At 42.6% G+C, this 16,979-nt stretch overlaps 1 protein-coding gene across 2 annotated transcripts in view; it reads left to right on the top strand.

The window, feature by feature from the left end:
* Window positions 1–16,979, top strand: part of FBXL17 (F-box and leucine rich repeat protein 17) — a 1,841,864-nt gene that overhangs the window by 592,460 nt on the left and 1,232,425 nt on the right. For both annotated transcript variants that reach the window (XM_085632576.1, XM_085632577.1), the window contains exon 6: window positions 3,366–3,496. In XM_085632576.1, the coding sequence (XP_085488702.1) occupies window positions 3,366–3,496 (131 nt within the window). The remainder of the gene's footprint in view (window positions 1–3,365; window positions 3,497–16,979) is intronic.

The following is a 16,979-nucleotide window of genomic DNA, read 5'->3' as shown; positions in this document are numbered from 1 at the left end:
ATGCTCTCTTGAGATATCACTGGCGCTACATGTGTGCCACCACTATCAGAATTACAGAAGGGGTCGCAGAAACCGACCTGTCGCACAAGCGTCTGCGACCCCTTCTATACTATAATACCAAAGTGACCTGTGGATGCACAAAGTGGGTGCACAAACCTGTTTCGCCCCTGAGGCACTTTCTGTAATACAACCCCTGGAGTGGAATAAGTGAAAAGGGGACAGAGTTAGTACGTGCCAAGATAGACCAAATATCCTGCCACTAGCACCTGAAGATTGTGCGCAGCAAACAAGCTGTACGGCAACACTGCAAGGTGGAAGTAAAAAGGCATGGCACTTTAAAATATGTGACTCGATCACAGCGGGGTGCACAGACGGCAGTGAAGACACCAGACGAGTGGCTTATGGAAAGCCATGTAAATTGTCAATTTACCTGTTATGCTGAAAGTATTCAATAGAAGGAATTAAATCAGATAACCTAATGTAATGCAAATGACTGCCAAGAGAGTACCGCATTCAGTAGATAAATAACAGATGACCGAGGAAAGCGTGGGTAATTGGGAGGTTAAGGGTCATATAGTTTACAATTAATTCAATGAATTATTATACACCATTCGCATAATCATGCAGGCTGAGATTGAAGGCGAGGATAGGTATATGAGGCGATTATTCTGTGCTAAAACCATTGAATTCGATTTCAGTTACACAGTGGTGTCTGTTACCATTATTGATACAATTTCACAATTGTTATTTACTTGAATCAAACAGGGTCAACAAGGAAACTTATTCATATAAAGCAATCGGCAGAAGTGCACCTTATGGACAGTAGTAATTACTTAATTGCATAGGAAACACCTACTCCCAAAGGTACTAGATATCGAATAGGAATTTCCTCTTAATAGAACATTAGTCCCATGTTATAGGATACCATTCCATACCTCAGAGGTGTTTAGTCTGTTAATGGTTTCGCACCAAAAAATCTATTTAAAATCCTATGTGGTTAAAATGGCCTGTAGGTTTCCTCCTTGTGGAGATTTCTTCACGACATCAATTACTTGCCAAAATCAATTAAGGCCTAAATCGTGTCCAATTGTTGAATAAGTAAATACTAGGTATGTATGTATTGCGCTCTATAACCCTGACTCCGTTTCAGAGTACGTCAATTTTCATATTACTCTAGATTTCATCAGCATCCTGAGTGCCATCTAGTGTGTGGTTGAAAGGATAGAATTGATGCAGTGCATAAGTAAGAATGTTGCAAAGTGTGTAAGAAGAGATGCAACTGAGCATGAAGGTACTTATTATCTTTATATATGAATTTGTATAGGAAGAAGTAGCCGATGATGGCATCTGTATAGTTCAAGGTTTGCACTTTGTTGGGCAAGACCTGGAACAAACAGAGATCCTCTGTATAATTTTGGATCCATTTCTGAGGTGCTGTGAACTTTCCCACAGTGACATAGAGCGCCATTAATAAGGATTTTGATGTATGTGACAAAGGAGTGGGAGTGGCCAACTCCGCTGCCTGCATTGATGGTACTTAATTTGTATCACTCCAGTCGATTTATGTAATTTACCAAATTTAAAATTTTACATGAACTTCAGTAAATTGAATATGTTGTAGCAAACCCATCAGGGCTTTTTGTGCTTTTGTGGATTCTAGGTGATTGACGAGTCCCTAGTTTCTTGGGTAATGTGTAGCATAGTTTGCAGGTTTGTACAGAGAAGGAGCTACCAAGCCATTTAGATTATTATGGAAGTAGGGAGTATTTGCAGTGCTGCCATTCTTAATCTAAGGTTCTGCCTTTGGATGTAGATTTTAAATTAAAATTGTAGAAAAATCAAGTCCAATGCTATGGACATGCCAGTTTGCATTTAATACAGATTCAGTGCCTTCTACAGGATGAACCCCTATTTGTTGGTTGTAGAGGACGTTGTTTTTACTTGAGGGAATCCGAGATCTGAATCCTAGTTTTTCCAAACCCTCTGCAGCCAATCGCTGCTGCGCCAGGTCTTGTGTTAACTCCACCATGCTTATAACACCCACTGCACTTGGCATTTAGATAAGTGATTTGGCCAGTCCTTCCACCCAACCTCCATTGCTTACTGCCAGCTGTGGCTGCAACCAGGCCCTGCACTCAACCATCCATGCGACTGAAACCCACTGTGCATGGTTTCTAGCTGTGCATGGTTGGGGCCGACCGTAGCGCGGGTTCCACAACTTGAATCTGTTGCACCTGCCTTACAACCAGGCTTTCTTGAGTCCTACCCACACTGGGCAGGTCATTCAGCCATGCACAGTGGGGTTGCTTGTACCCAACTCTGTGCCAGCCTTTTCTCCCCTAAACCAGCTGCACACAAGCTTTGCCTGTGTTCACTGGACTTAGTTTACAGGACCTGGATTGCTTATTACAATATGCACAATGTAGTCAGGAAAAAAAGTTATAACACAGTCATTTTTTTTTAAATGCTTCACGTCAAACCAAATACAAAATGTACACTGCGTGATCAAAAAATCTGCTTGTGGAATCAAATGTCATAAAAAATGAGTTTTATTTTATAGTTCTTGGGGGTAGGATATGTCGGGCTCTTTGGGTGTATTGTGCCTCCAGTGGGTGCTTGCATTGAACTGCAAGAGGGACTCATTTACAACTATAGCCCTACCTCTCAGCTCCTACTGGTGCCCTTTCATGTGTCCAGCCCTAATGTACTAAGCTGCATGCACAATAAACTCAGACCTATTGCCTTTGACATTTCTTGTTACTTTAGCAGTGTTCAAAAATTCCAATGACGCATATTTTACTCCATTTACCATTACTTTTTTTCATTTTGGAATGGATCGGCACAAAACGTAACCGGCCAAAGTTTAGCTATAGTAACTAAGCAAGAGTCGGATTCCTTGCAAATTCTTCAAACAGTGCCAAGTTTCTAAGTAGGCCCAAACACAGCTTTGTCCATGTTCCCATAGACAGAGATATAACCATACAATCACTCTGTAAATACAAATTGGGATTAAATAATTTATGTTCCTCCTGCTCGGAATCGTAATAGGAAAATTAATATACCCAAGGACGGAGTTGATCGAGGTGACGCGAGGTGGCATTTGGAACATGGGTAATCTGTGCACTAAACTTATTAACTTCTCATGCTGTTTGCATATAGAACCACTGAACTATTGAATAACGTTTCAGAGTATATGTATTCGATAGGGTAACGTAACGTAAATTATGATTGAAAAACTGCAGTCGACAATATCAATTTAACAATGTTCGAGGCTTGTGTAAAATTTTGAAACGATTTATATTCACTTTCAATGAATTGCAGTTTTCCAACTATTTCTTGTATTTTTTTTTTTGTTTTGCTTGTAGCTGAAAAACCTGTCCAGCCTGGATTTGCGTCATATTACTGAACTGGATAACGATACGGTGATGGAAATAGTCAAGAGATGCAAAAACCTTACTTCCTTGAACCTGTGCTTGAACTTGAGTATCAATGACAGGTAAACATTGCACTGAAATATTTCACTGTTGTAAACTATGACCAGTGATAAAGGCTGCCCAGTAAGTATCAATCTACTTGATGCCGTGGTTCCACCAGTCTTGCTCTTACTTCACACTATGTGCTGCTTATCTTTTTGTTTTCCTACAGTCGAACCAAGTTATAAATCTTTCTCTTCCCATGCACTATAATCTAAATCTATTAAGTATCATCCCCAGGAACATTCTTGGTATGAGCGCGACCCACAGAGAAGTCATCGCAATGCTTGCAGCAGGCGCACAGTAAGAGAGCGACCTTATTGTTAAAAATGAATATCCTTTTCTTAAGGCCAGGGCTTGCTTTGGGGCAGGTAGAGTTAGTAATAATGAACAAAACTTAATGTGACCAGTTCTGCTTCTTGGTGCCGTATGTGCCACATACCGGGACGGTGCTTGAGCGGAGAGTCCTTAAAAGTATTGAAGGAAAAACACGGTGCCATCGCTTTATGTGAAGTCTGCTACAGTTTAGCCCGCCATGGCGAGCGGCTTGAAGGCTAGGGAACTCTGCCTTATTTTCTGTATTTGTTCCTGCTGATTTCACCCTCTGCTCGAGTCATCTGCCGCTTGAGATGGTTGTGCTCTGCACCTCCGAGTGCTGCGGCGTGCAGTGGTGACAGCACATAAAACTGGTGCGGCGAATATCTGACCCACTGGCACAGACTGATGAAAATCAGCAGGGCCCTCCGTCCGCCCGTCCGTTTTGAACAGCGTTTAGAACTGGACACGATTAAGAGCTCTGGAGTTGAGGCTTAATGCACTGCAAGTTTAGCACTGTGCCTGTCAGTGAGTTAGATTAAATTTAAATAAGAAAATAAAAACATTTACTTACCCACTGCCTCGGTGCTCCTCTCCATCTTGGCAGTTCGTGGTTCCAGCGCAGGGTCCCAGAGCCGCAGCGAACTCGCCTCTGCCAATCCAGACGCTGTTCTCATGCTGCTCAGGCAGTGTGAGAGAAGCACCAAGATTGGCTGGAGCGGGCCAGCTCGATACTCCCTCAAGCTCTGTGGGTCTGTGCCTGCTCTCCACCCAGCTGTCTAAGACAGCTTGGGTTGGAGAGGTTTAAAGTGTGCGTGCCATTTGGGCTGTCCCAAAATAGCAGGCCAAAGTGACTTGTACCCTATAAACTAAAGTGCACTGCACACCGTACCACCCTGCTGTCAATCAGAAGCAGTGGCCCCGCCCTCAAACTCAGTCGCGGACGGCATGGCTCACGGGTGGGGTGGGGGGGCGGGCGAGAGTTCGCGCAGAAAAGGGGGGGGTTGTACATGGAGGGGGGGTCGCCCGGGGAGGGAGGTGTTAAATAATAATTTAAAAACTTACCTTTCCAGGGACCCGCGTTTTACAGGCTACAGCTCCGGTGCCTGCTCCTGCTTTCCTGCCTCCGCAGGAACAGGAAGCAGGCAGCCTCCCTCCCCTGCAATGGCAGCTTTGTGATTGGCTGCGACGCCGACAGCGCAGGCGTCCATGGGAGGCCATTTTCTCCATATAGGCTGCATGCAGCCCACATGGAGAAAATAGAGAGTGCGCGTGACTTGTTTGTTCGGCCCCAGAGGCCAACCAAACAGTCAGGGCCCGCAACATTGCCACTCCTCCCCTGCGCTGTTGCAGGACCGCCCGCCCCCAACGAACCCCTTCTGCTTCCTCGCAGTGCGAGAAGCAGAAATATAAAATGGTATTTATGATACTATTTTATGTTTCTGCTTCTCGCACTGTGAGAAAGCAGTGGGGCGACGCTCCTCCGCCCACATGGAGGAGCCGCTCCTCTGCCCACATGGAGGAGCCGCCCCTGCTCAAAATCAGTTGTCGGCATGAAAAATAAAATGGTCATAAATTGTTTTATTACCATTTTATTTGTCATGTTTGCTGCATTCTCAGTGGAGGGGCGATGCTCCTCCGCCCTAATGGAGGAACCACATGAGGCTTTTGCCTGCCAATTGTGGGGTTTTACAATTATACAGGTCCATTCACGTCAGGGAGGGGCAAAAGTACTACGTACATTACTGTTCTGGTGTACGTCTGTGTTCTATAACCATGTGGAAGTAAATTTAGCGCGCAGGGTTGAGAGTTTTTTGATGCATCACATCTTTCACCATATGGAAAATATTTCTGATGCAATATCTTCCCTTTCTTTTACTCTTTCTTCAAAAACAGTAGTGTTTTAACAAATAACTATAAAACATAGCAGTGCAAAGTAGAGACAATGGAGTAAAAGGCACTTTCTTTGGCAAACCACAGTGTTGATTGATGTTTTCTTGTTTATGTACGTTTTGTAACATGTATTTCCATAATGTGTACTAATTTATACGTATCCACTTTTTCCTGACGAAAGTATTAATGTGGATTTATGTCCACCCCCAACCCCCCCAAAAAAAGTGAATGACAGCAAATAAATGCCTTGCGTCCAGACTCATTGAGTTAATGTGCTGCAGTCTGTTTTAAATACTCTTAACAGCATTTGAATGTGACGGCTTGGACACACTTTTTTTTGTACTGTTCTCTGCCTCATGGCAGCATTAGGTCATAATTCAAACAAACTATTGAGCTTGAATGTTGGTGGTCTTAACACAAAAGAGAGGGTTAGCCACTTGGCTGGGATTTATTCATTTGCATAATATTGTTGTTCTACCCGAGACTTGGGTCACTTCTGACATTTTCTGTGAAGATTGTATCTGTTATTCTTCTCTGGCCAGGCCCTCCAAGGCAGATAGGCCGGACTTCCTGCCTGGTTTAAAACCTCTATGTATTGCTCTATACTTCCCATTGCACATAACTTAGCATTTGAGGTGTGTTGGGCAAGACATTTTATAACGATCATTTTTCCATTATGGATACTTTGAATTTTGGTTTACTTTTTATTTCTATTGGGGAACTTGAATGTATATATGCTAGTCAGAGTAAAGAGCTAAATTTTATAGATGGGGGCACTTTATCTCTAAACTGTGAGGGCTGGTGGCGAGGAGGGAAATAAGAAGGGTCGAATTATGTAATATTCCTGCCAGAAATAATGGGAGAAAACTAGTTTGGCGTTCAGCAAACATGGCTGCGTTACTTCATAATTTATGCGGCCAGCATTTGGTGTTGATGCTTAGCTGCCTTGATTCTGAGCAGGGGATCCCTATGGCTATTGAGGACTTTGTTAAACTGGACACAATTATAAGGAATGCCCTCATGAGGCCAGTGGAATTAAGGGGGACAACCAGTCGTGCTGGTTTGACAGCAATGGTAGGATGTTAAACATGCACCTTTGCCATGCGTTACACACATGTCTGAGAGATGGTGGTCATTGCTGAAGGTAGGAGGGTGTACAAACGGACTCTGAGAGAAAGAGAACGGAATGTGCAGTTTGACATCGGGGACAATTTGGTCTCTTCCTGCAGGACCAGAAATACTAACTAGTTCTGGCATTAAAGTCAACTTTAACCAGCTCTCTATTTCCAGGATTAAACAACTATGTTTCCATATAGGTCTGGATGTATGTGTTAATCACTGTAGTCTGATTTATAATCCTCCTAACTGTACTATTGGGAACATTTATCCCCCACTTTTCAGGTTGACATTCAGTCCTCTTTGGAGGAAGTTATTGATGGTGTGAATAACAGACAATGATTTTAAGCCCCTGTGCCAGATGGGGTCCCTATGGATCTTTACAAATCAAATTTATATCTGTGTGCCCAGTTGTTATCCAACTTCATAAATTATGCCTGTAAGACCAGCCTTCCCTGATTATGGCATTCTGCAATTATTATTCCCGTTTAGAAAAGGGAACAGTGCAACCCCCAGTTGCTACCATCCAGCATCTCTCTCTGACTCCATGGTAAAAGGTGTGAGAAGAAGGATCCTGGATTGGTTAACTACGTGGATGCAGGACAACAATATAATGTCAAGGGTGCAGTATGGTTTCAGGTCAAGGCTAGGTGCTGTGGAACAGTGTTTAAACCGCTATCTTTTAATCAGCGAATACACGGTTGCTAAATGCAGTTCCATGTACATGTCCTTTATGGATCTCTTCTTTACATTTGACAGTATTGTCAGATCTAAGCTGTCGGTCATATTAGTACAGTTGGGGGTGGAGAAAGGCATTGTTGCCTTTCTACAACCCTGGCTTTTTAACCTCTCAGCTACTGTCAGATATTGAAATGGGGGTGAATGTACTGAGCAGTTTGCACTGCCTCGTGGGGAGAGGTTACGACAGGGCTGTATCCTCTCTCCTGTGTTATTTTCACTATTTATTAATGGACTGGAAGCTGATAAGGTTACGAATGGTTGCTAGAACGTCTAATGGGCTCAAGCTTAACCTTACTAAAACCTTTGATATGGCCTGGTCCAAATAATCCCAAGTCTTGTTGATTGATCATCCATGGTAAACCAATATCTAGAACCCACAAGTTTTCTTATCAGGGAGTCTTTTTTGATTCTTGGGGCACTCGCGTGCCATGCCAGAGAAGGAGACTCCAGAAATTAGTAAATGCTTTGGGATTTCTTTCTAACTTGGCTTTAACCATCGAAAGTAAACCTATCTCATTCTTTGTAGGAGTGTATGAAAGAAAGTGTTTACCAGTTCTAAAATACTTTTCTGGTGTTTGGAGTTATACAAATGTGAGGTTTCTTTAACATGAGGAAAATAGAGTATGCAGGCATATTATAGGTTTGCCTGTTCTAAGTAGATGGGACTCTCCTTTGTTGAGGATCATATTAATCTGCCCCCTTACTTTTATGGTGCTCAATATGGTTAAATCCGCAGGCCACTTCGACAGGGAGATTATTGAGGACGGTCTGTCTTGTGATTCAGGACTCCGATTTCAAGGGCTTCTCTGTATTGAACAGATTAGCACCAGTTAAGGAAGCCCTCAATCTTTTCTGATCCCAGAGGTCTATACCTCAAAGACAGACGTGGATTAGAGCAAATTTCTTGGCCCTAAGATCGCAGGAAAGGGAGGCTTGTGGAGCTTGTCGAATCAGCTAATGTTGCAATGCTGTGCCATCTAATGCCATGATACGATCCAATATGTGTCCAGGCCATATTTGAATTGGGTGCTCTCTACTTTGGACAGGATTTTATTAACCAAATGTAAATTGGGGTAATTAGAAGCCATTTATGCTTCCCATTGGCCAGTATAAGTCTGTGTCTGGTCTTATTTGCCCATGTGATGAGCACTCAGTACAAACTTAATTAAATGTTATCTTTGTACAAATTTTCGAACATTTGCTAAAAGGTTTTTTTTAATTCTTGTTTTAAGGAGTGTGGAGTTGGTGAGTTGCAGACCCTCCTTTTTGTGTCTTGAATAGCTCTGCTCAGCTTCAGTCTGTTATAGTGTGTTCTTTTCTGAAGCTTGTACTACAACATTGGGCATTGCTTATCTTTTAACACTGGAGTTTTCATATACTGCACTTCACTGTGTGAATAACTGTTTTATTATGATCTGCTGGAATGTATCTTGTCTTTTTACTATTGTGCTTCTGTAGTTATATTTTTTTGTGTTTTTGTGGTTATTTTTTTTTTTATTTAATCCACAGTATCACATAAAAAAAAACTTCACAATATACAAGACATCAGAAAGTATACGAAAAAAAACCTAAATCTAATTATCTTACAGACATCATATTCATAAGGTCAAAAAACGCCCCCCAAACATAAATACCCATTTTCCGTTTCCTATGCCCTTTAACCGAATACAAACTAAACTCTAAATTAAATATACTATAAATTCGGGCACGCCACATTTAAAAAGTTGGTGCTTCAGGCTGCAACCAGTAGGAGGCTACACATAGCCGTGCTACAGCCGTGGCCATAATAGTAATTAGCGATACTTGTACATAGGCCTCCCTCGCTCTACATCTTCTCCAATCCCTAGTAACATAATAGGAGCTGACATTTTAATGGCCACGCTGGTAACAGCTGTCAAAAACTTTTCAATGTGATCGATATATGTAGCCATTTTACCACAGGAATAAAAAATATGCACCACACCGAAAACATTTCCCATCATTCCTGCCCCCCCACTTCAACATCTTCGCTGGAGTAAGATAAAGATTAAACATAGTTTTATAATATTGAGTCTTAAGATTCACAGATAAAAAAACTTTGCCCGCTATTACAATAGGTTTCTCCAGGGAGACTGTCTGTTCTCCCAAACCGTTGACCCATTTAGAATTATGCTTCTCCAGATCATCTGTCCTAGAAGTTAGAAGGATTTCATATAGAGCCCCTATTTTCTCTTGACGCTTAATGGCCTCTATAAGTTTGTCCCGTGTCAACGCTATATTCTATTTACTCAGAAAATCCGGAATCTGCAAAAATTTTAAGAACTGAGTCTTGGGTACCTTATATTTCGATGCAAAGTCCGAGAAGGAAGGATACAACCCTCCTACCTCGTAAAAATTTCCAATTTGTGAAATACCCTTACTTCTCCCGCTTATTGCCATGTGGTCCCAACAAATCGCTGGAAGTATCCCTGTGGCATTAGTAGGTGTATAAAAAGTTAACCCCTCCAAGCGAAAAAGATTTCGAATAGTTTTCCTTGCCTTAAAACAGCCTCTAAGATTTTGAAACAAGTTCTTTTGTAGTAGCTACCGTTTAGTTTTTTAAACAGACAGTTCTTAACTTCTACTCCTAATAGCATGTGATAGATTGACGGGGCTTCTGCTGGATTGGTGACCTCTTCTCCCATCAATAATATCCGCATATTGGATAAAAGACAGTCGTAATTATAAAATGTAAAGTCGGGGACCGACCAACCACCCCTCTCTCTTGGAAGAGTCATAAATCGTGAGGCACGCCTTGGTTTTCCCGGAGCCCACAGAAATTTAGCACAAAGTGCCTGTAAATATTGTAATTGGGCACGCGACACTTACAGGGAAATTGATCTAAAAAAGTACAGAACCCTGGGAAGTATATTCATTTTCAGGAGTTTAGCTCTACCCACCAATGAAAGGTGAAGGCACCCCCATCTTTCTAAAGATTGTTTAACACTACCAATAATAGCCCCCCCAATTAACCTCAACCAGCTCTTTCATAGAAGCCCGAATCTTAATCCCTAAATATGTAGCTTCCCTTACCACTCTTAAATCATTAGGCATACTATTATTTGTACACAAAATTTGCGTTTTCGTTATATTCAACTTATAGCCGGATATATCCCCAAATTCATGTGCCAGACACTCCACCTCCGGTATAGCCATGACCGGATCCGATGTGCTGATGGCTATATCATCTGCATAAGCGAAAACCGAATAATGAATTCCCTGAACAGTAAAAGGTTTCACCAAGTTACTTTTTTCCAGCATATTTACAAAGGGGTTAATATATAGGGCAAACAACAGGGTAGAGCAAGGACACCCCTGTCGTGTTCCTCTAGATATTTTTATAGGATCCGATACCAGCCCCATAGAACATATCCTAGCCACAGGAGATCGATATACTTGTATAGCTTGAATAAACCCCTGACCAAACCCCATCCGATGCAAAATGCCACACAAAAACCCCAAGCAACGCGATCGAACGCTTTTTCCGCGTCAAGTAAAATCAAACCTAGATCCTTAGATTCCACTTGGGCAATATCAAATAGTCACTACTTGGTTAATATGGGATACCGTCCCTCGGCCAGGAATAAAGCCATGTTGCTGTAAGGAGACCAGTGGGGAGATGACCTTTGCCAACCGATTTGCCAAAATTTTAACATAAATTTTCCCGTCACAGTTGACAAGTGAAATGGGTCGGTAAGAACCCGGGAGCTCTGATTGTTTTTCCTTCTTCCTAAATACCGCAATACTGGCTTCATCCCAGGACTGTGGTGCTTGCCCAGTTTGTGCTGCTCGAAAGGTTGCCAACATATCAGTATTAATATCCTGAAAAAAGGCTCTATAAACCTCACCAGGAAGCTTATCTGGCCCCACAGCCTTACCAGTCGCCATATTATTTATTAATAGCCATCTCCAACTCCCCCATTGTGATAGGATTGTCCAGTATCTCTACCTCCTCCTGATCTACCTACTCCAAATCATGTTGAATCCACGAATTGCTCGCTGAATCCCGCGGCTTCTGCGCCGTATATAGATCCATGTAAAACTTATGAAAGATTGTAAGAATCTCTTGGGGATCATGAACCGTATTTCCTACCGCATTTTTAAGACTAGCAGTTTGATGGGAGGCTTCCTTTGAGCGTAACCTTAAAGCTAAGCATCGACCTACCGCCTCTCCATACTCATGACATTCCTTTTTATAAATTAGATATTCCTGGTCATTTTCCTTATTCCATAAAAGATTAATATTAGCTCGACATCTAGCCGCATTAGTTTGTAAGTCAGCAGTATCACTGTGAAGCGATATCCCTTAAGCGAGTTTTTCTTCTGCTATTTTCAATTTAGTATACAATTCCTGTAATTCTAATTTTGCTTTCTTTTGTTGATAGAACCCAAAGCTCGGGGACTTCCCCTCTAAAACAAACTTTAAAAGTATCCCAAAAAACTGCGACTGATGTAGCATGCCTATTATTATGAAAAAAATATTTAATCCATATCTGCATGTGATCTCTAAAACACTATCAAGCAAAAGCTTCCTATCAAATGGAAAAGTTCTTGGGGTTCTAACTAAAACAAGTGAGGGCATTTCTAAGACTATTGGTGCGTGATCAGAGGTAACTCTGGGAAATATATACATCCATGCACCAGTGAGTAATGCGGAAGATATAAAAAAGTAATCGAGACGTACTAGCTTCTGATGGGGATGAGAGTAGAACGTGAACCCAGTCGCAGGCGCTCGGTGAGAGTCCCGGACATCTACTAAACCATGATCCCTTAATAGATAGTACAGGGCCTTAAACACCCCGGGTTACCTCCCTTTGTACCCTTGTACACCAAACTGTAATTCTTTATTAATCAAACTTATATTAAAGTCCCCACATAATACCAGAGGAGTCGGCCAGAGTGCAAGTTATAGATTCAATTGTTCCAAAACTATAGCTTCATCAAGGTTGGAACCATAGACCGTACATAATGTAAATTTTTCACTCCCTAAACTACATTCTACAATTGCCCAACGTCCCAATGTATCCACTAACATTCGACCCGAGCTACGAGGGAGACCATATGACACGATGTTATCCAAACTCATGTAAGGATGCAAAATGAATGTGATACATCTTCTTGTATTACTGTAACCGATATAGATGTGATGTATTTAATCAAAGAAAATGTCAATAAAAATGATTGTTTAAAAAAAAAATTCGACCCGAGGTCTGGATAACCGGTTTAGCAATTCTCACCACCCCCTCGTCATTGAGCCTTGTTGTGAAGCGGCTAAAAGCACAAACTCCAGATCTAACAGCATTTTGCGTTTCCCCCAAGGTACATGTGTTTCTTGAATACATAATAGATCAGGCTGAATCACACGGAGTTCAGCAGCGACTCTTTGTCTCTTGTTAAAGTTGTTAAGACCACATACATTTAAAGAGCAGATTCTAATTCCCATTTTAGCCATTAAAGAAGAAAAAAAGCGAGCGAGCCCTTGCTCGTACTTCTAAAAGAAACTTCAAATCCTCAAAGTCAAAAACATTGCAATTCTGTGGATTATTTTTCCAATTGTCCCCCAACTACCCCGCTGAACCTCCCCGCCCAGCACACCTGCCTACCCCAGACCCCACCCATCCAACCCACCCAGCGATACCTACCCCCGCCCCCCTTCAAAGAGGCTTTATGACCCACGGTCCTTGTCAAGCTCCCAATCACCAGGTGCTCACGCCCGCAAACACCCTCCAAACCCATGTGGAAAAGAGTAAAAAAACAAAAACACAGCAATAAATCAGTAATCTAAGTTTCATACCATGCATCTGCACTCAAATTCATTATATACCAATAAACCAAAAGTTCCACATGGGGTGAAAAAAACAGCGAAACCTAGAGAAAGGGATAGTCCATTTCCAGTCCGTGAACAAAATAGGTTGTCATTATCCCTACCCAAAGATGTGCAACAGACAATACCAGGAAACAAAACCCCCCTAAATCAAAGCTACCAACTACGGAGATTTAAGAACTCTTTCGGTGAGACCTCTGTATTGAAGAATCAAGTGTGATCCTTATAAATGACTTTGAGCTTTGCTGGATTCATTGAGAATACTTGCGCCCCTTTAGACTGACACAACGGGATCAGCTGTCATAGCTGCCAGCGATTCTCAACAGTAAGATGACAAAAGTCAGGCCTCACAAAAAACTCAAAATCTTTCCCTGCCCTCTTTTTATCTGGACGAGCCAACTAGTAAATGTCTTCTCTGGCCAAAAAGCTATTAAAAGAGATCAAAAATACTCTAGGTCTATCAGAATTTTGACCAGCTTTGGGACGGAGAACAAACGGAAAACGATGTGCTCTTTCTATTTCTCTATTCCAGTCCCACTTAGTCAGCTCAGGGAAGGCATCTTTAAATAAGTCAACAATAAACTTGCGAGGGTCTTGTCCTTCCCGGCCTTGCGGAATTTGTAAGACTCTGAGATTTTTCCTGCGAGAGCGGTTCTCCAAGTCGGCCAGTTTCCAATGTGTGTCATCTTTCATAGATCACAGAGTTTCAGTCAGGGCCTTCTGTGCAACAAGTTCGTCTTCAAGATTTGAAATACGAGCCTCCGCTTTGTTTAATCTTGATGTAAAGTCAGAACAGGTTTTTGCTATACGTCGTACTGAGTTTTGTAGCTTCCAACATAAATTCTGGACTCTCTGGCCTTCTACTTGTGTCTCCTCTCTATGAGACATTATAGATTGATAAATTAAAGCTAACGAAATATCTTCAGAAGAGTTAGATAGATTTTCCTTCTGTAATCCGTCACTATAATCCTTCTTGACTCCCATATTGCTAATTTTATTGTCCACTTTTTTGCGAACTGTTCGAGTGCTACCTTCTGGAAACTCACCCGTGTCTTCTAAAAAAGCACTGCTATGGTCACTACCAGCGCCATCAGCTTGAGCCTTGAAAATTGACTCTTAAGTCCTCACGAGATGAAGTTGACTGATCAGAGAAAGAGAAGAAATCCCCGGATCCTATCTCCTTTGATTGAAATTTAGAGCTCTTGTCTGCTTTTGCCCCTAGATCAGATCGCCCTACGATATTAGCGGTTGACAATTTTGAGATAGAGCTTGGGTGCGGGGTGATAAGGGCGACAGTGGCATTCAAGTATCCGGCATAGCCTGCTTATCCTGTACACCTCCCGTATCGAGAATGCCCTCAGTAGCTCGAGTAATTAAAGAGAGGGAGAGGGAACAATCATTCACATCCCCATTTACATTAATGCCCAAGTCTTTGTCGATCCCACATTGTTCTCCTGCCTCATCCACCTCATCCACCTGAGCAGTATGCATGTGCATCCCTTTCCCTTTATCCTTGCCGGCAGTGAAAAACTCAGGGATAGTCCTCTCACTGGCATTTTCGACCACCTCCACCTTTGGCCCCTTAGCAGCTGATTCACCTTTTGCGTTTTTAGAGTCGGTGGATGGGGCGTTTATCAGCGTCTTGAGCCCTCTAACTCCGATTCCATCTGCCGCGGAGTCTTTCTGAGGGCAAGCTCTCCCTTTCGCAGCCTTGGGAGACATCGTCGCTACCACTGGATCCTCCCCTCTCGAGCTTCCGTAGCGTCTTAGAGTTGAGGAGCAAGCCCAGCGACGATGTAGCGGGACCGCCCAGTAACCCGAGCGCAGGCACAGGAGTCTCGCCGAGATCACCGCCGCCAAGATGCCCAGCATGCCACGGAAGCCAACACTCGTCAGTAGGGGCACAAATACACCACGGTGAGTAGCTTTGTTGGTCCATTCGTTTCGCCACAACCACATCTCCAACACTTGCAGACGTGAGCTCCCGGGAGCAGCCAGCTCACACGTCCGAGTTTGCGGACGCCATTTTGCCTTCCCCACCACCTTTGTGGTTATTTTTAACTGATTAAAAGCTTTCTACTACTTTTAAGTGACCTGTCTGAATGCACAACAAAACGTTTTGCATGTAGAGTTTTGAGTTTTTTCTTTGTGGAAGTCCGGCATGTGCACGGGAACATGATTGATAAACTGGCCGGCCAGAGTGTACTTTCATATTGAATTAATTCCACGAGGTATGCCATGGGCATCGTTCATTAGTGTACATGCATTAATGGGTTGCCAAAGAGAACAAATTAAAAGTGTGTGTAGGGAGCCTTGTTGAGAGAATGAGTGTTGTCATTTAATATGGTGCGCTCTGCTGCGCGAACCGCCTCTTTACATTGCTTATTTCTCTGCTTCTTAATTGCCTGTTTAATAGTAAGATTAATAAGTATGGTTTCAGTGGTGTTGTGAACTATTGAATTCAAGCCCGTATGAGCTAGTAACATCATCATTTGTTCTTTTCACGCATTGGAAGCTTTTTCCTGTCTAATACCTTCTCAATGGATGTCATAATTGAATAGACTCTCTTTCTAAAATAAATAAATCAAATGAAGTAGATTTTTCTAAGTCTGACTTAATGATGCAGCTGTCTACATATTTATTCTTACTAATTCTTCATAATATACGTAGATGGGACTTTGGCTCCTTTTTGCAGGAGTATTTCTCTCTCACCTCATTCTGTTGGCTGTTTGGTATTTCACTCCACCTCGTGTGGGGGGCTTGCATTATAATGAAAGAGGGACTACTTTCCACTTCAAAAGTGTACAGAAGCGTGACACATTAAGTTCTTTCTTTAATAGATATATATGGAAAGCAATCGTTTTTTATTAACTTTTGGGCACATTCATCAACGAAAATACCGATCTCAAATGGGTCCCTTTGCGACCGTTATTTTTGCATTTAGGATGCGTCAACCCAAATGCAATTAAGTAATCGCAAAATTTGCGATTACTTCAATTGCGAATGCATTTAGAGAATCGCAAATTGCGATTTCCCAAATGCAATGCATGATACAATTTCAAATTTGGAATTCGCAATTAGGGATCGCAAATTACCGTCAATTTGAACTTGATGGTAATTTGCAAAACCTTTGTAAAATGCAATAAAGTGCATTTTTCAAAGTTTCATGTTACACACACGTATGTGCGCAACATGTGGTACCATCTCAATTTCAGGGGTACAACAAGGTGTCATTTAGTCACTCTTTCACCCTTGAAATTGCATGCGCAATTTGCGAGTACCTATTTGGTACTCGCAAACTGCGCAAGTCCGGCAGTCGGCTACGCGCCGCTCAAGGTCCCGGTCCCGTGGGAGGTCGAGGGACCGGTCACGGAGCCGTCACCATCATTCTTCTGGATCTAAGTCTTCGCACTCCGGGTCAGGTAAGTCAAAGCATTCCAAAAAGAAGTCGAAGAAGCGCCATCGCTCCTCGACCACCCCCGCGGCTCCGGCAGAGCCTGCGACGTTGCTGCCGGTCTACCCGCCCTTCCCGGGTCCGTTGGCGACCCCCTGGGATCCGGGATCAGACCCTAGTCGATGCCGGTTGACCTTATAACGCC

Source organism: Triturus cristatus, chromosome 2_1, assembly GCF_964204655.1.
Source record: "Triturus cristatus chromosome 2_1, aTriCri1.1, whole genome shotgun sequence".
Lineage (NCBI taxonomy): Eukaryota > Metazoa > Chordata > Amphibia > Caudata > Salamandridae > Triturus > Triturus cristatus.
The sequence above is the reverse complement of the archived record's forward strand: the minus strand, read 5'-3'. Positions and strand labels throughout refer to the sequence as shown.